This window comes from Centropristis striata, chromosome 18, assembly GCF_030273125.1.
Source record: "Centropristis striata isolate RG_2023a ecotype Rhode Island chromosome 18, C.striata_1.0, whole genome shotgun sequence".
NCBI classification, from domain to species: domain Eukaryota; kingdom Metazoa; phylum Chordata; class Actinopteri; order Perciformes; family Serranidae; genus Centropristis; species Centropristis striata.
The window spans coordinates 29,553,620-29,573,506 of record NC_081534.1 but is presented as its reverse complement, the minus strand read 5'-3'; the positions used below and the strand labels follow the sequence as shown (position 1 = coordinate 29,573,506).

Genomic DNA, 19,887 nt, shown 5'->3' with positions numbered 1-19,887 from the left:
CTGTCATGTTACTCTCCCCTTAACTGCAGCTCATCAAGTAAATATGTTTTGGATACTATGACACAATAAGGTATTAAAAAGAAAAAAACACTCCTGATTTGGCTAAATGAGACAGCTAAAGTCTCGTATTAGCTTCTGCTTTGATAACTGTGGATTTTGTATCCAATCTACTACTTTGATCAACTACTTTGGCCAGCAGATTACACAGAGCAAAACTCCTTTAATGTGCATGTGTTTAAAGAATGATTTAAAGGAAACTGTAGTTCATGATTACAGTCACACTTACGAGAGCTGCCGGAGCCACCGGGGACCTGAAAGAAAGAAAGAAAGAAAGAAAGAAAGAAAGAAAGAAGGAAAGAAAGAAAGAAAGATCTGTAATAATAATTACTAGGGGTCAGCAACCTCACCACTCTACAGGTTAACATTAAGTTTAATTATGACACTACATCAAAATTTAAATCTCCAATGGATCTGTTGTTTTATTTAGCTTGTTTATTCCACCCATACAGGCCACTGGTTCCCAACCTGGGGGTCCAAACCTCCACTAGGGGTCTCCAAAGCTTCACAGGGGTCTAGAGGGCTTTGACCCTGAAGCTGCATTTTGACCAAGAAAGTACCAGGTAATAAGTCCATCTGGTACTTTTAAAAAACATCATATCAGAGTTTAAATTATTAACCCTACCAACCTTCCAGCAATCTTGTCTATCAGGAATGAACTTAAAAAATAATTGTACTTTTTTTTGCCTACTTTACAACCACTTTAAACATTAACAATTTAACATTCCCTCATCTAAAAAATGTGGCAATAGCAGCAAATGTCAAAAAGGGAGAATAAAGGGAAGCAAACAGAAATATGAGCACTATACAAGAATGCTGCCATCCTTATCTGAGAGCTCATTTGGCATGCAGATGAGAGGGCAAAAAAACTCTTGTACAGTTGTTGTTTGTTATTGTACTGTGTGCCATTGATTAAAACACCAGTGGTCCATGCTGACTCAAACTTGCGTACTCGAGCTGAGACGAGACGTCAGAATTGATCGTAACCTCCGATCACGTCCAAATTGATAAATGCTGAGCCCTGCGTAGAAATGCCCGTATGTGGCCACTTTTCTGACATAAATGAGGGTCATTGTGTTTAATCCTGATTACCTCTGGAGGGGAATATGCCAGAGCCTTCTGGATCTCAGACCATGCATTGTCATTGCGAGGACACTTCAGGAGTTCATGGTTGTAGAACAGAACGTCCACAGTCAGGAAGACGTTGGGGTTGTCCACCTGTTGACTGCTTGGAATTACAACATGCTCTGGTTGGAAGGTGTGATGCATCACCACCAGCATCACCTGTTTATTCCCTGTAAGAGTCGAGATAACACAGAGGTTTTAATTGCATAATATGGAACTCATTGGTCATTAGTGATGGAACTAGCCAAAGGATGGATAAAGGTGTTTACTATCTGGAAGGTTGTCCAAGGCCTCGCTGATGTCCGTTCCAACTTTTGAAGCGATGGGACAGAAAACCAGCAGGTAGTCGCTCGCTCCAGGAGAGGACACCTGGTTTTGTCTGATGTTGGTAAACATTCTGACAATGTCTTGATGTGCATCATTAGTCTTTCCCGCCAGGTGGACGTAGAAGTTTTTTCCTGACAAACATTATATGAAAGTGAAAGTGTGTAAGTTTAATGCACTTAAAGTGAAGTGAAAGTACTCAGTGAGCAGTAAGACTGTGTCTGCCAGTGTTTTAATATTATATATGTATTTCTGTATTAATATAACTGTTGCACTTGCATTCAGCAGTTAAATGCAGAGTGGTTACATAGTTTTACTGGCACAATGGAAAAATATATTTATTGCAAAGTAACTAAAGCTGTTCGACAAAATATAGTCAAGCAAACAGAATAATGTTTCCCTCTGAGATGCAGTAAGGGAGAAGTATGAAGCTGCATAAAAACAAAGGATGATTGAGACACTTTGAGCATCAGTGTCAGTGTTTGTTTTTTTTTTTGTTCTAGTTCTTTATCCATGACAAATAAAACTAACTTGGGTGTCTACTACAAATATACGCATGTGGATATGAAATACAAAGAGTAGTAGGTGTACTTGAGTAAATTCACTGAATAATTATCCACCAATGACGACACATTTTATCTTAGAAATCTTGGGTGTTTACTCTCTGGAAGGTTGTCCAAGGCCTTTCTGTGGTCCGTTCCAACTCGTGAATCGTTGGGAGAGGGAAGTATCTCCCAGTCGCTCTCTTCCTGGTTTTCATCATTATTCTTTCCCTCCATCTGAACAGTTCCTGTTATGACAACACACCAGTTTATATACCAGTTATACATGTTATTCACAGCATTTATAGCGTTAACTAAAGTAAAAAAAATATGCAAAAACACACACATACACTACCCCATACACACTCATGCACACGCACGCACACACACACACACACCTGAGGAGTCCTGCAAGGCACCCACTGTGTCTTTGGGTGCTGTTGAAGAATTTGACTCCTCATTCTGGCCAGTGGGTGCTCCTGAATTTACAATTAAGATACAACATTATATAAGTTAGATCACACTTACATCACACATGCATCAGTTACCCAATTAAAGTTTTAATATCATATATGTATTTCTGTATTAATATAACTGTTACACTTGTGTTCAGCAGTTAAATGCATAGTGGCTACATAGTTTTATATGTATATGTTTTATATTCAAACCCTGCCACCGGCACAGCAATATATTATATTATCTGTATTGTTTTATTATATGTAATCTTAAATACAAAAAGGTCACAAGAACAGAGAAAAGTTTATATACCAGTTATACATGTTATCCGCAGCATTTATATCGTTAACAAAAGTAAAAAAATATGCAAAAACACACACATACCCCCCCCCCCACACACACACACACACCTGATGTGTCTGCAGAGGTAGATGTCCCCTCATCAGACTCCAGGTCCATGTCTGTGGGTGAATCTGACTCCTCATTCTGGCCAGTGGGTGCATCTGAATTTACAACTAAGATACAACATTATGTAAGTTAGATCACACTTACATCACACATGCATCAGTTACCCAATTAAAGTTTTAATATCATATATGTATTTCTGTATTAATATAACTGTAACACTTGTGTTCAGCAGTTAAATGCAGAGTGGTTACATAGTTTTATATGTATATGTTTTATATTCAAACCCTGCCACCGACACAGCAATATATTATATTATCTGTATTGTTTTATTATATGTAATCTTAAATACAAAAAGGTAACAAGAACAGAGAAAAGTTTATATACCAGTTATACATGTTATTCGCAGCATTTATAGCGTTAACAAAAGTAAAAAAAGATGCAAAAACACACACATACATACCCCCCACCCCATCCCACCCCACCCCACCCACACACACACACACACACACACACACACACACACACAGACACACACACACACACCTGATTTGTCTGCAGAGGTAGATGTCCCCTCATCAGACTCCAGGTCCATGGCTGTGTCTGTGGGTGAATCTGTCTCAGAATTTACAATTAAGATACAACATTATATAAGTTAGATCACACTTACATCACACATGCATCAGTTACGCAATTAAAGTTTTAATATCATATATGTATTTCTGTATTAATATAACTGTTACACTTGTATTCAGCAGTTAAATGCAGAGTGGTTACATAGTTTTACTGGCACAATGGAAAAATATATTTCATTTGCAAATTGCAGTAAGGTTGAAGTATGAAGTTGCGTAAAAACAAAGGATAATTGTGACACTTTGAACATCAGTGACTCAGCTAACTTGGGTATCTACTACAAATATACGCATGTGGATATGAAATACAAAATACATTCTCTTCCGCCAGGTGGACGAAGAAGTTTTTTCCTGACAAACCTTATATGAAAGTGAAAGCGTGTAAATTTAATACACTTAAAGTAAAGTGAAAGTATTCAGTGAGCAGTAAGACTGCCTCTGCCAGTGTATTAATATCATATATGTATTTCTGTATTAATATAACTGTTACACTTGTGTTCAGCAGTTAAATGCAGAGTGGTTACATAGTTTTACTGGCACCATGGAAAAAATATATAATTTGCATATTAACTAAAGCTGTCAGACAAATGTAGTCGAACAGTACAATGTTTCCCTCTGAGGTGCAGTAAGGTTGAAGTATGAAGTTGCATAAAAACAAAGGATAATTGTGACACTTTGAGCATCAGTGACTCAGTGATTTTTTGTTCTTAATCGACGACAAATACAACTTACTTGGATATTTACTACAAATATACACTGAGCAACACATTTTTTCTTAGAAATCTTATTCATGAAAAAACCTTACTTGTCTCACTTGTCTTCGCTTCTTGTTCCATGTCGCTGTGGAGGAAATGAGAAAAAAAAAGTCAAGAAATGAAAATGGAGCTAAACAAGATCCAAGTTTATACGTCACAGAATCTCGTGTCACAGCCGCTGTGTACAAGCTTTGAGACGGACACAGTTAACGGTTACTTACGAATTCGATGGATTATTTGGAGACAAAGCCTCAGACATGTCCGTCTTGCAGAAAAATACGCGATCCCTCCTTGTGACTGCAACACTTTCACTTTTGTTTTTGACATGCAACGTGTTCTCAAGCTGACCATTAAAGGGCCAGTGCAGAGATAAGACATGTCGCTGTGTCAGTGGGCAGCAAGAGATTACATATATAACATATGAGCGCCTTTTTTGTTTAATATTTAGTATGAATTAGTATGGACAGAATTAAAAAGTGAAAAATGTCATGAACTCAGTATTGAAGAGTGAAACATTAAATCAGTACTAAAAGTAAAAAAAATGTCATGAAATCAGCGTTAAAAAGTGCAGCAGAGGATATTGAAAAAGTGAAAATTTTCATGAGCTCACTATTAAAAAGAGAAAAATGTGATAAAATCAGAAGTAAAAGTGAAAAATGTGATAAAATCAGAAGTAAAAGTGAAAATGTCATGAAATCAGAATTAAAAAGTGTAGCAGTGAATATAAAAAAGTGAAAAATGTCATAAAATCAGTATTAAAAGGGAAAAAGACATGAAATCAGTACTAAAAGTGAAAAAAATCATAAAATTTAGTACTACAAGGGAATATGTCATATAATCAGCACTAAAAGTGAAAAATGTCATGAAATCTCTGCACTTTTTAATACTAAAAGTGCAGCAGAGAATATAAAAAAGTGAAAAAAATTGCAAACTCTACTAAAAAGTGAAAAATGTCATGAAATCAGTACTAAAAGGGAAAAATATCATGAAATCAGTATTAAAAGTGAAAAATGTCATAAAAATCTGTACTAAAAGATAATCAGAACTTAAGGTGAAAAATGTGATAAAATCAATATTAAAAAGTGCAGCAGAGATTATTAAAACATGAAAAATGTAATGAACTCAGTATTAAAAAGTCTTATCTTAAAATTGTAAAACAAATAAATATGAGAAATATGAGATGAGATATGAGAAATGTCATAAAATCAGTACTAAAAGTGAAAAATGTCATAAAATCAGTACTAAAAGTGAAAAATGTCATGAAATCAGTATTAAAAAGTGAAAAAATGTCATGAAATCATTATTAAAATGGGAAAAATGTCATGAAATCAGTATTAAAAAGTGAAAAAATGTCATGAAATCATTATTAAAAAGTGCAGCAGAGATTATTAAAACATGAAAAATGTAATGAACTCAGTATTAAAAAGTCTTATCTTAAAAATGTAAAACAAATAAATATGAGAAATATGAGGTGAGATATGAGAAATGTCATAAAACCAGTACTAAAAGTGAAAAATGTCAGAAAATCAGTACTAAAAGTGAAACATCTCAGAAAAATCAGTACTAAAAGTGAAAAAAGTCAGAAAAATCGGCACTAAAAGTGAAAAATGTCATCTAATCAGTATTTAAAAGTGAAAAATGTCATAAAATCAGTATTAAAAGGGAAAAAGTCATAAAATCAATATTAAAAAGTGCAGCAGAGGTTATTAAAACATGAAAAATTTAATGAACTCAGTATTAAAAAGTCTTATCTTAAAATTGTAAAACAAATGAATATGAGAAATATGAGATGAGAAATGTCATATAATCAGTACTAAAAGTGAAAAACGTCAGAAAAATCAGCACTAAAAGTGAAAAATGTCATCTAATCAGTTTTAAAAAGTGAAAAATGTCAGAAAATCAATATTAAAAGGGAAAAAGTCATAAAATCAATATTAAAAAGTGCAGCAGAGATTATTAAAACATGAAAAATGTAATGAACTCAGTATTAAAAAGTCTTATCTTAAAAATGTAAAACAAATAAATATGAGAAATACGAGATGAGATATGAGAAATGTCATGAAATCAGTACTAAAAGTGAAAAATGTCACACAAATCAGTACTTAAAGTAAAATATGTAATGAAATCAGTATTAAAAAGTGAAAAATGTCATGACATCAGTATTAAAAAGTGGAAAAAAAATGTCATGCGGGATAAATAAAGTCTTATATTATCTTAAACGTGTAAAACAAATACATAAAATGGTTAGGATACGATCAAAAAAGTGAAAAATGTCATGAAATCATTATTAAAAAGTGCAGCAGAGATTATTAAAACATGAAAAATGTAATGAACTCAGTATTAAAAAGTCTTATCTTAAAAATGTAAAACAAATAAATATGAGAAATATGAGAAATACGAGATGAGATATGAGAAATGTCATAAAATCAGTACTAAAGTGAAAAATGTCACACAAATCAGTATGATTCATGTAATGAAATCAGTATTAAAAAGTGAAAAATGCCATGACATCAGTATTAAAAAGTGGAAAAAAAATGTCATGCGGGATGGATAAAGTCTTATATTATCTTAAACGTGTAAAACAAATACATAAAATGGTTAGGATACGATCAAAAAAGTGAAAAATGTCATGAAATCATGATTAAAAAGTGCAGCAGAGAGCAAGTACTATTGTACTACAGTCAGTGGTCCTCCTATAGAGTGCAGCGGCTGATCTGTGACACCAGGTGGCGGTAAAGCGCCTGATGCGCTGCGGTGCCAACCGCCGTTAAAAGCCCAAAAGAAGAAGAAGAAGAAGCAGAGGCAGGAGGGCGTTCCGCTGAAGAACACACAAACACACAGCGGTGAATTATGCCGCTGTACGTGCTACATCATTAGATGCTGTCAACTCTGAGTTTAATTTCATCTGAAGAGTTGGTTTCCCTCCCGCACCGGGCCTCCCTGGATGTTCGCCCTCCTGGCGGTGCCGCTGCCGACAGAGGAGGAGGCCGGGCTGGAAGACATGGAGGCTAGCGGGGAGTGAGCTGTAGGACGGTAGGCTCCCGTTATTTACCCCGTAAAGACACAATGAGAGGCGGACAGGACAGGTGAAGGTGTCTCCTAGGAGACCAAACGGCCCGTTAGCCGTTTTCCTCCCCGGCGTCGTCGTAAAAAAAGAAGAAGAAAAAAGTCATTATCTGTGCCTCGGTACCGGAGGGTGGCTGTTTTTAATGGGTTTACTGGACCGAGAAAGGAAAAAAATCATCATTCACTTCAACTAACAGTTGGTTGCAGATTTTCTGCCCTTGTTTTGTAGCTTGGTTCAGTGTTTAAACCGTTAAATCAGCCCTCAACGTGCGGAGGTGTCCATATAAAAGCATGAATACTGTAAACACAACAGGGGCTGCAGCAGCAGCAACAGCACCATTACTGAGACTTTGACCCTCTGGGCTCTGAGCCTATTTGCCCTTTACATACCACATAATATTTACTATACTCATGTTTGGTATTTGGTATTTTCTCAGCACAACTTCAACATGATCTGACAATTATTTTTTTCACTTTAACCCACTTTATTAACACATTGAGCCCAAAAATACATAAAAAATCATGAAATCTGAAATAAAATTATACTATTTATGACAATAAAAACCACAAACATGCTCAATGAACTGTTTAAGACCTGAAAATGTAAACATAGGTTGCAAATATGAACAAAAATACCATAAAAACATGTTTATTTATAGGAACAGTGTTAGATGAACAGACCCCCCTTTTAAATTTTTATTTTTTTTTACCATTTTTACAAAATGCCATGCCTGCCTCGTCCCATCCTACTTTTACACTTGAATAAATATTTATGTACTATCAAATTAAAACAATCATATCTTTGGTTTTACTTGACCTCTGAATGTCAAACAAAAAAAAACTGGAGAAAGCAGCTTTTAATGCAGGTTTTTTTTTCAAATATATTTTCAGTAAAAACAATTATTAATAAATGATTAATAAAGTGTTATTTATTTTTCAATAATTATTATTTTTATTATTTAGTTATTGTCATTATAGATAGATAGATAGATAGATATACTTTATTTATACCAAGCTGTGAAATTACAGTGTAGCAGCAGCCTTACACACAGAGACAATAACAACACAGATAAAAAGAACGACCTAGGCATATTTAAGCAATAAAATTCAATAAATATTTAAAAAATATTAAAATTGTATGTAAAATGTCAATGTTGGCAACAATAAAGAACATCATAGGATTACTTCTAATGAGTAAACATTATAAATTAGTATTTCATTGTTTGTTAACTGTAAAATTACTTTTAGCACACCATTTATTAATGATGACGATTATAAAGTGTTACTCAAATATGGAGAAATTCCCAAGAAAGCTTGAATATATTCAGGGAAATTAATGGGGAAACTAATAACTACGAGTTGTCCTTAATTTTCTACTGAGGAATATTATATAATATTAGAAAAATGTTATCACTGTGTTGGAGAAATTTAGCAGTACATCAGTACTTGACAGTTTGTATCAATCGACTTCATACATAAAATATTAATCTCCGGTTGGTTTTTCAGGACCATTAAAATAAGACTCTGCTCTGCTTCCACCGTACCTGTATCTGTCTGTATATCAGTGTTTTATCGTGTATGCACACACACACAGAAATGCAGCTCATTATGAATGAACCCATTTAAGCCTAAAACGCATGGAAAAAATGCCTGTAAACCTTTGGGCGATTTTAAAATAAGCCCCTAAAACCTGAAGGTTTTTTTAGTAAATTGTATGTCTTTTTTTGGTAATTCTGTGTTGTTTTTTGGTAATTTTGTGTCTTTTTGTAATTCTGTGTCTTTTTTTGGTAATTCTTTGTCTTTTTTTGGTAATTCTGTGTGTTTTTTTGAGAATTTTGTGTCTTTTTTTGGTAATTCTGTGCCTTTTTTTTAATAATTTTGTGTCGTTTTTTCGGTAATTCTGTGTCTTTTTTTGGTAATTTTGTGTCGTTTTTTGGTAATTTTGTGTCTTTTTCGGTAATTTTGTGTCTTTTTTTGGTAATTCTGTGTCTTTTTTTGGTAATTCTGTGTCTTTTTTTGGTAATTCTTTGTCTTTTTTTGGTAATTCTGTGTCTTTTTTTGAGAATTTTGTGTCTTTTTTTGGTAATTCTGTGCCTTTTTTTAATAATTTTGTGTCGTTTTTTTGGTAATTCTGTGTCGTTTTTTGGTAATTTTGTGTCTTTTTCGGTAATTCTGTGTCTTTTTTTGGTAATTTTGTGTCTTTGGTAATTCTGTGATGTTTTTTGGTAATTTTGTGTCTTTTTTTGGTAATTCTGTGTCTTTTTTTGGTAATTCTGTGTCTTTTTTTGGTAATTCTGTGTCTTTTTTTGGTAATTCTGTGTCTTTTTTTGGTAATTCTTTGTCTTTTTTTGGTAATTCTGTGTGTTTTTTTGGTAATTCTTTGTCTTTTTTTGGTAATTCTGTGTCTTTTTTTGGTAATTCTGTGTCGTTTTTTGGTAATTTTGTGTCTTTTTCGGTAATTATGTGTCTTTTTTTGGTAATTCTGTGTCTTTTTTGGTAATTCTTTGTCTTTTTTTGGTAATTCTGTGTGTTTTTTGAGAATTTTGTGTCTTTTTTTGGTAATTCTGTGTCTTTTTTAAATAATTTTGTGTCCTTTTTTTGGTAATTCTGTGTCCTTTTTGGTCATTTTGTGTCTTTTTTTTGGTCATGATTTCAAAGTCCAGGAAAAGTCCCATGTTGGATTGCGACACTCCCACATGTATTCTGATGCATTTCATTGGCCAAGAGACCGAAAAAAATACAAATACTACAAAACGACGTATCCGCTTTCCCGGCTTTAATGAGTTAAGTAACCAAGTTGGAAGCATCGTAGTAAAATAAGATGTTCTGTCTTCTGTGTTTTCAGTGGTGATTTCTTCGGGGGTGTTGGCGCTCCTAGAATGGACCCTGCACACGTTGGAGGGGATATGTCACCTTTGTACGTGCCAAGAAAGAGAAAGTGTGTCCAGTCACAACCTAAAAGTGGAGTGCCATGTCCCGGTAAAAGAAAACCCGTAAATTAAAATCATTATGATAACACTGTGTTCCTTTTTGGCACTGAAAATGAGGTAATTTCACCTTTCATTGTCTGTGTTTTTGTGATTTCCCGTCTCTGACAGTTGTTCAGCGATTACCAGAAAGAACCTGTGAATTAAATTCAGCTGGATATCCCAAGGTGAGAATGAACTGTTACTGTTTCTGCTATGTGTCATCTGATGGATCTGTACTTCACAGTTCTCTACCTGAATGTTTCAGAATGACGAGTGTGAAGCCCAAGATGCTCTGAAGATGAAGAGAACTTACGGTAGAAAAAGGTAAGAGACTCATCAACCTGTTGCTTTGTAGATTGTAGATTTACATGAAAGATACTGCGAACTCAGCATTATACTGAATGGATCTCTTTACATTACAAACATCACTACTAAACCAATACATGCAGTTAATAATTAGGCTTGTCAAAAGTAACGATACTCATTTTCAAAAGTATCGAAGAAAAGAGTTTTTTTCTCTCTTGAAGTCCCAGAACGAAGCAGAGAAAAGTCGACTTATCAAGTTTGCCTAATATTGTGCACAGCATACAAAATATTGTTCTAATTGTTATTGTTTATTGTATTTATTTATTTTTACACTACCTCAGACCTGAAGCTTGTTATCATAGTTGCAGTTTCTTTTTGCACAACTGTTTTTATTATAAATATTTAACCTGTGGTTCTGTTGTATTTTCCTTGTTGTTAAAAATATTTTGGGGTCTTTGTTTTTATCCTTGTGGTATCGAAAATGGTATCGAGTATCAAATATTTTCCTGAGTATCGCTATCGAGTTGAAAATCTTAGTATCGTGACAACCCTGTTAATAATACACAATTTCTGGTAAATAATGGCCTTGAAGTACGCGTTCTTCTTTTTTCAAAAAAGCAGTTTAGGGGCTGATTATTTATTGAATATTTCTGTATATGTAATTTATTTATGCATTAAAAGACGACAGTGTTTATGTGCAGGGAATTTACTAACATAATAATGAATATTATTGTCAATTGTTGTCTGGAGTTTATGTTAATTCAGATTGAAGGAAGATCCCAGAAAGAAGCCAAGTAAAGAAGAATTTATTTGTCTGTATGTGGTTTGGTTTTGGTTTGGTTTAAGGAGAGCAGATGTAAAAAAGACTACTATCCTCTGCAAAATATGCCACAAAATGATTGCTGTGAAAGGTTAAAAAAAAATCTGTTCCATCACTTAAAACGCCAAAATACTGCAGCCAAGTTCCTTGAAAATATCCGCCAAACTTGTTATTTTTGCAGTGCACGTGTATACTAAACATTACGGTAAGAGCTTGTAAGAACTCTGCAACTATTTTCCTTCACAATAATAAATAAATGGATAAATATTTGATAATAACTCATTTTAACAAAATAGTGACGGCCTGCAAACGGCAATTTCAGAGAAAATTTTAATTGCAATTGTGTGAATTATTACTCAAATTTAATAATAAAGAGTATATTTCCAAAGACCAATTTGACTTCAGAATGACAGTACAACATGTCAGAGTGTCACTGAGAAACTTCCTGTTTCCAAAGATTAATTCCACTTCAAAATGAAAGAAGACACCACAGTGTCATTCGGACAATATCAGGACGTTCTGATGTGGAATTTCAAAATAAAAGCCCTTGCAAATGTCATATACAATCTCTAAATTCAGATAAATTTACTAGAATGGTCACACTGTTATGATTTAAGGGTTAAATCAAACAATTATGTTATTTTAGAGAAAATGAAAATTTAGATTTTAGTAGAAAATATGATTTTTTTTATCACAGCATAGCCTTAAAATATTTAGACATTATTATTATTTATATTTAGATATTATTATTTTCTGCACCAGCCTAAACATCCTTAACTCTTCAAGAACTTCCTATTCAATAATTTTTTTTTAATATAGTTTAGTTATACTGTAAAAAAAAAAAGAGTTAAGTTACTTAGAAAGATAAATAATAAACTCACTGTTAAATAATCTGTTAAATTGTGTTTCATCTGTTTTTATCTGAAGTTTTAAGTGCAGATATATTTCATCAGGTATGAGGACCTCCAGAGCGTTGCCATAGGAACAGTGGATTATCCAACCACCAGCTGCTCTGTGATGTCATCAGGTGGCCTGGCCAATGGGGCGGACCCAGGGTCCATGGCCCCGCCCACTGCCAGGCTGCCTCCCAGACTGGTGGCGAAGGACGTTTGGCCCCAAGGCCCCGAGGCCGGCAGGGAGCCGCCCCAGCCTCAGGACCACGGCTGGAACAGGGACCGGGGCCCCGACGCCTGGGCCCCGGGCCGAGACCGGCCCCAGGAGCAGGTCTGGAGCTCTGGCAGAGACCGGGCGGGACACTCCAGTCAAGACCAGACATGGATTCCAGGCAGGGACAGGGCCCATACCGGACCGGACCAGGCTTGGATGACGGGCCGGGACCGGGGTCCTGAGCAGGGCTGGGCGGCCGACAGAGACCGGGGCCAGGATCAGGCCTGGAACGCAGGCAGAGATCCGGGGAGAGACCGGGCCTCTTCAGGGCCAGAACAGGTGTGGGGACCTGGACGAAACCAGGACCAGGGCTGGAGCAGCACGAGCAGGGACAGAGGACACGTCTGGAGACCTGGTAAGGAGTTTGCATCTTAAAGATCCCATTTAACTTGATAGCAAGTCAGGATATTAGTAATACAGAGTTAACACTTGGTTGAATGAATCTGAAGATTAAAAGATGGACTCTGATTGGCTGACTGCAACAGCTCCTTTGCTTTAACCCTCTGATCCCCGAGCAGTTTCAGGGAATCTTGTTTTTGTCGTTTCTCCTGTCTCCTGTTACTCACTGCGGCCTTGATTTTCACTACAATATCTAAAATCTATAAGTCCTGCACCTCTAGTGAAACGGCACAATCATGGCTAGAAGTGGGAAGAATGCAAAAAAGTCTTGTGCAGAATAATACAGTTATAATGAAATAAATTGTTACAGAAAAGGAAATCTTTCTTCCTTGTCTTTTTTTCTTCTCTTACTATTTCTTTTCATTTTTTAAAATTCCATTTAAATTTCTTTGCAATTTATTTTTACAAAAATGGAAACAAGGGGTGTCCCGGTGGCTCACGCTGGTAGAGCACGTACCATTAAGGCGGACCTGGGTTCGATCCGGCCTGAGGTCCCTTTGCCGCATGTCTTCCCCTTTCTATCTGTCACTTTCAATAAAGCATGAAAAATGCCCAAAAAAAAAAAAAAAAAAAAAAAAAAAAAAAAAATGGAAACACAATGGAATCAATGTTTTCAATATTTTTTTAAGTGTTGCAGATATTAGGGGGAAATTGGGTCACATAACATACATATTGAACCATTTACATTTAACAACCTGTACTTACACTTTTTCTTGACCTCTCCTCTCGGCTCTGCGCATAGTTTCACTGATTTTTTTTTTTGTCACATGACTGTTGGTCTCAGTCGTATCATGAGAAGTATTTTAAAATCTGATTTATTTTTTTCACAATGTCTGGCTCTAAGGAATGGTGTATTTTATTTATTTCTTTAAAGAAAACATGCCTTTAAAACCTGCTATCAGGTTTCTGGGGTTCCAACTGTTAAAATGCTGCTAAGTGGTCTGTTCTGATATTGTATGTGCATGTATAGAAACAGTATATAATATTATTGAAACATTTTTAATTCTTGTATGCATATGATAAAAATCTGTTTCTGCATGTAGGGTGAGGTGATGTTTTGGGGTTATTTCTGAGATTGACTTTGTGTTGCATGTGTTACATTTGAAGAGTTGAACATGAAGAAGGTCCTGAGAGTGGAGATGGAGCGAAGCCCACTGATTCATAACTTCACACAGCCACCAGAGGGCAGAGACTCCTGTAAGTTCATATTTACTGGCTTGAGAGTGACTCACATATTACTTGTCTGATTGTTTCCTGGAAAAGAGTTCAGTCATCTATTAACATACAGTCATGGCCAAAAATATTGGCACCCCTGCACTTCTGCCAGATAATGCACCGCTTCTCCCAGACAATTGTTGCAATTACAAATGCTTTGGTGTTCACATGTTTATTGCTTTTGTTTGTCATTCTGGGAGAACGTCCTGTGGACAGATAAGACCAAAGTAGAGCTTTTTGGTAAAGCACATCATTGTACTGTTTACAGAAAATGAAAAGATGAGGCCTTCAAAGAAAAGAACACGGTCCCTACGGTCAAACATGGTGGAGGTTCACAGATGTTTTGGGGTTGCTTTGCTGCTTCTGGCACTGGATGCCTTGACTGTGTGCATGGCATCATGAAATCTGAAGACTACCAGAGAATTTTGGGGTGCAATGTAGGGCCCAGTGTCAGAAAGCTGGGTCTCCATCAGAGGTCATGGCTCTTCCAGCAGGACAATGACACAAAGCACACTTCAAAAGCACCCAGAAATGGTTGAAGATAAGCACTGGAGGGTTCTGAAGTGTCCAGCAATGAGTCCAGATCTAAATCTCATAGAAGACCTGTGGAGAGATCTTAAAACAGCAGAAGAGGGAGAAGGCACCCTTCAAATCTGAGACCTGGAGCAGTTGGCAAAAGAAGAGTGGTCCAAAATTCCAGTAGAAAGGTGTAAGAAACTCATTGATGGTTACAGGAAATGATTGATTTCAGTTATTTTTTCCAAAGGATGTGCTACCAAATATTAAGATGAGGGTGCCAATAATTTTGTCCAGTCCATTTTTGAAGTTCTGTATGGAATGATCAGATTTGGCTTTTTTTTCTCTGCTTTTCTTGTGTTGTTCCAATGCAAACAAAAGAAATAAACATGTGAATAACAAAGCATTTGCAATTGCAACAATTTTCTGGGAGAAATGGTGCATTATCTGACAGAAGTGCAGGGGTGCCAATATTTTTGGCCATGACTGTATAGAGCAGGGATTCCCAAAGTGTGGTGCGTGGACCACCAGGGGGTGCGCGAGATGAAAAATGTAATGTCTGATAATTACACAATTACATTTTTTCCCCCACTCAATAAAGACATGTAAATAAACATTTCCTTTGTAAAATGTAAAATCAAAAACTGTAATATTAATTAATAAATAAATGCAGGCTATTCAAAATGCACTTCATCTTAAAATAAAGCGTAGAAGTTATCATCTTCTATTTTTCCAACCTGTGTTATGATGACGGGGTTGTTTTTTAGCTCCACGGTCATTTAAACTTGCTGCAATTTTTGTTCAACACGGCTCAAAATATTATAACATTTTCCCAACTTATCTGCTTCCTGCCTCTGATCCTGAGCCTGTCATCATCCTCTTTGCTCTTAAAAGTGGAAGCTTGCGCATTACTTGCATTATATTGAAACTGTGTGATGGTGATTATTTTATTATATGTGTGTTCTGGTCATTTGAGCATGATTAAACATGCTGCCTTTAATATGGCTATAAATAAGCTTATTGCATTTTGTTTTTTTGAAGGTGTGGGGGATTGGGGGTGCGTCAACCCGGTTGGGACATAGAAGGTGCACGGCTAAAAAAGTTTGGGAACCACTGATATAGAGCATAATGAGCCTGATTAATACAGGGTTTAATGTGGACCAGAGACACAACGGTTGTACTTTTTTCTTGTCCAGTTCAAACACTTTGCTCAGACAAATGATAGCATAAAGAACATAAAAAGCAGTAAATGACTGTCAAAATCTATCCTGGGTTTAGATCAAATCTGACTGTCTGATGTAAATATTTCAGGTTCAGATGCAGCAAGTGTTGGTGAGTCTTCGACGGCCCAACCCAGCGAGGAACAGAAACCTGTCGTCCTCCCCACCAAGAAGGAGCCTCCTACCTACCCTCCAGGTGAGACACACTCACCACAGCACTAAGAAATATATTTACATTATACAGTTTCTGTTATCTTTCCCTACTGTCCTGACTAAAATTACTCCTCAAAAGTATAAAAAAAGAGGTAACATTTTACAATAACCATCATTTATAAATGGTAAACAGATAGTTTATTAATGTTTAAGCATCATTTATAAACCGTATATAGGCCATTTAGAATGGTAAATATATCATTTATTAATGTTTACCTAACTTCATAATTTATAAATGACAAATAATTTGTTTAATGGTTTATTAATGTAAGTTTATAGTTACTTTACCATTAACAAACTATTAAATTATAATTAATAGTTTATCAATAGTTTTGGTTGCACTCATTTTAACATTTCAAACACCATATTAAGTATGTTAATGATTTTGAAATGATTCATATACCTTTGAGAAATTGGTTGAAAATATTTAAAGATTACATTTGTATAGCACTTTGTAAAATGGTTAATAACTGGTTTATAAACCATCTATAAACACTACTTAGTTGGTTATTGTAAAGTGTTACCAAAAAAGATCAAAGCCATGGCTATAATGTTGGTAACTATGTGCAGGATTCAACCTGTTTGTAAGAACTACCTGTCTATATCCAACCTGTTTTAATTTTGTTTGTTTATTAGTATTATTATTTATCATTATTATAATTATTATTGTTATTATTATTGTTTTTTTATTTGGTTGTTTCTTTAAATATGCTTAATTCATTTTTATTATTTATTTAATTTTCTATTTTTTTGTTGTTGTTGTTACCAGTCCTTTAAATCTTTGTAAGCAGTTGCGCTGCAGAAATGAAAATGGCAAATGAAAATATAAAATATAGTATCAAAAGAAATTGTAACAAAGCTGGCTTTAGTTCAGCCTTTTACTAATTTAAAACATCAATCTCCAGCATGTTAATGTGGAAGAGTAGTTTTGTCTCTAATTACCAAAAAAAAGTGTTTCCCAGGTGAAAAAAAGAGATATTATTTAATTGTATTATAGCATAAGGTTGAGTTTTTAATTCTTCATTGAAATTCTAATAATTAAAAGAAATATCCAATTACACTTGGCATTATCTCAATTGGCATTTATGATTCTGCAGCAATATAAAGACTTAATGTTAGACGGTTAACGTTTGAAGCATTTCAGCTGTGTAGAATAAAATCTTTATTTGTCGACACCCACCAGGAAGTCAAGAGGAGCGCTGGCAGCTTCAGATTGTGGCCAAAGGCAGAGTCACCTGTCCCAAATGTAAAAGTGTGAGCAGGAAGACTGTGGAGGGGCTGAAGAAGCACATGGAGAACTGCAGACTGGTGAGAACTCACGGTTTGAACATTAAGTCTGGATTAAAAGCAATATTATAATAATGGGGCCGGGACTCGATTAAAAAAATAAATCTAATTAATTAGAGGCTTTGTAATTAATTAATCTAAATTAATCGCATATAAATATTTGACCTGAGAACAGTGAGAAGTATTTTTTTTCACATGGATTTTTAGTATACCATTGAATAATGACTGAATACATAAGCTTAAGCAACAAAAATATTGTTTATTTTTGTTCAAGTCCAACAGACCAGTGCAATTTTTGCCATTAAGCGTAGCAATAGCATATTTATAAATATAGTACATTTCATAAATTCAGGTAGCCTATAGGTAGGTAGACCTTCTGTAAACTATAATACTTTGGTTTTTTAAGTAAAACACAATACTTTCAAGTACATTCAGAACATTGGAAACCCTGAAAACATCTTTCTGTTGCTTCAGAGGCCATAACAGACTGTTGATTTACCAACAGCTGGTTTAAAAAAATCGAATTAATTTCAGTCCAACTCTCTCAATAACCTTGGCCAAAACAATAAAGAATTCAAAATGAAGTGCCAGTTGCACTAAAAAAATGTGAGAAACATTCCGCAGTGCAAAAATAAATGCGATTAAAATGCGTCAATTTTTTTAACGCGTTAATTTTTGTGTAATTAATTAATCTTAATTAGCGCGTTAAAGTCCCTGCCCTAATTTAAAATTGTAATTTTTCAGAATAAATTGTACACTCTTTATATTTGCAAATATGATGTAACTTTATTCTGTTGTGTGCAGCAACCCTTCACCTGTCAGCACTGTGGCAAACAGCTCAAGTCTTCTACAGGGATGAAGTATCACATCATGGCCGACCACAGCCATCTGGTACCTTTATTTTACTCCTCCTGTCTTTACTTTCTGCCATTTTTACACTGTCCACATTTAGTTATTTCCTCAGACACACAGTAAGCAGCTATTTCTCATTTTTCTTTAACTATTCCTGATCATCTTTCAGCGTGTAATTGTATGAAATTGAACAGATTCTTCCAGTTTCCTCAGTTTCCTCTTACTAAGTGGAGTTTGAGGTTTCAGGGTTAGATCATGGTGAGATTGACAGATTCTTTTTCTGTTTTCAGCCTTCAGCAGAAGATGCCAAGGACCTGGATGATCGTGCCATCAAAGAGAAACTGCGTAAAATCCTGAAGAGGCTGGGCAAGTTAAAATGCTCCAAAGAGGTAAAGTGACAAATGACACTCATTTAAGATGAAAGATTTATTAAAATAAGAGAGAAAAAAGCATGATGATTTATTTTTCTTGTCAGGGCTGTAACGCTGCCTTCACCAGCATCATGGGCTACGTGTACCACATGAAGAAATGTGGGAAGGAGGAGTCTGAGCTGGAGAAGATGCTGCTGAACTGCTCTCACTGTGGGAAAACCTACAAGTCCAAGGCCGGCCTGGAGTACCACCTGAAATCAGAGCATGCTCCTGTGAGTCTTAATAGTTCTATCAGATGATTCAGGCCAAGGAAACAGATCAGTTTGGACATTTAGTGCACAAATAAAGTCAACTATAATTAAAATCTCTCTCCTCTCCTGTTCCCCAGACGCCCCAGAAGACTGAGGAAGACGAGGCCCTGAAGGCCCACAGGGAGGCCAACCCGGAGAGGACGGCCAGCGGCAGGGTGCAGCGAGCCTCCGCCCAGGTGGCAAACTTCCATCTGGCTGAGATCGCAAACAACGAGCTGCCCAAAGACTGGCCCAAGAGGAAGTTTCAGTCTGACCTGGTGCCAGATGACAAAAAGGCAAGAGAAACTTGTATAAATGTAGAATTTTCTGTATAAGGGTTTCTGTGTTGTGTAGTACAGTAGTGTTCAATATAATAGCAGTCCAATGTGACTAACCAGATTAATCCAGGTTTTTAGTATATTTTATTGCTACATGGCAAACAAGGCACCAGTAGGTGCAGTAGATTCTCAGAAAACCAACAAGACCCAGCATTGGTGATATGCAGCTCTTAAGGCTGTGCAATTGGGCAATTAGTTGAAAGGGGTGTGTTCAAGAATATAGCAGTGTCTGCTGTTCACTTTACAAACTCAAAACTATTTTGTACAAACATTTTTGTTTCTAGGATTTAGCAATCCTGTGAATCACGAATCAACTAATATTTAGTTGTATGACCACAGTTTTTTTATAACTCTTTTTTCTAAAATCTGTGTGACATGGAGTCAACCAACTTGTGGCACCTTTCAGCTGTTATTATTCCACTCCAAGATTCTCTAACAACATTCCACAATTCATTTACATTTCTTGGTTTTGCTTCAGAAACAGCATTTTTGACGTCACCCAACAAGTTCTCAATTGGATTAAGGTCCACTCCATAACATCAATGTTGTTGGTTTGGAACCA

General features: G+C 35.6%; 2 protein-coding genes across 2 annotated transcripts in view; one reads left to right on the top strand and one right to left on the bottom strand.

The window, feature by feature from the left end:
- Positions 1 to 282: 282 nt before the first annotated feature.
- Positions 283 to 7,299, bottom strand: si:ch211-245h14.1 (uncharacterized protein LOC563420 homolog). The gene is made up of 11 exons (XM_059355840.1): positions 7,228 to 7,299; positions 4,518 to 4,639; positions 4,347 to 4,381; positions 3,456 to 3,524; positions 2,915 to 3,019; positions 2,447 to 2,527; positions 2,168 to 2,296; positions 1,452 to 1,640; positions 1,150 to 1,352; positions 351 to 372; positions 283 to 311 (listed from the first exon to the last, which is right to left on the bottom strand). The coding sequence occupies exons 1-11, from the start codon at positions 7,297 to 7,299 to the stop codon at positions 283 to 285; spliced, it is 1,056 nt and encodes a 351-aa protein (XP_059211823.1).
- znf512 (zinc finger protein 512) overlaps positions 7,027 to 19,887 on the top strand; it is a 25,833-nt gene continuing 12,972 nt past the window's right edge. The window contains exons 1-12 of the mRNA XM_059356291.1: positions 7,027 to 7,329; positions 10,208 to 10,341; positions 10,461 to 10,516; positions 10,597 to 10,655; positions 12,411 to 12,979; positions 14,131 to 14,220; positions 16,066 to 16,170; positions 17,371 to 17,495; positions 18,279 to 18,365; positions 18,617 to 18,715; positions 18,802 to 18,969; positions 19,086 to 19,283. Coding sequence (XP_059212274.1) covers positions 10,242 to 10,341; positions 10,461 to 10,516; positions 10,597 to 10,655; positions 12,411 to 12,979; positions 14,131 to 14,220; positions 16,066 to 16,170; positions 17,371 to 17,495; positions 18,279 to 18,365; positions 18,617 to 18,715; positions 18,802 to 18,969; positions 19,086 to 19,283 — 1,656 coding nt within the window. The 5' untranslated portion in view covers positions 7,027 to 7,329; positions 10,208 to 10,241. The remainder of the gene's footprint in view (positions 7,330 to 10,207; positions 10,342 to 10,460; positions 10,517 to 10,596; positions 10,656 to 12,410; positions 12,980 to 14,130; positions 14,221 to 16,065; positions 16,171 to 17,370; positions 17,496 to 18,278; positions 18,366 to 18,616; positions 18,716 to 18,801; positions 18,970 to 19,085; positions 19,284 to 19,887) is intronic.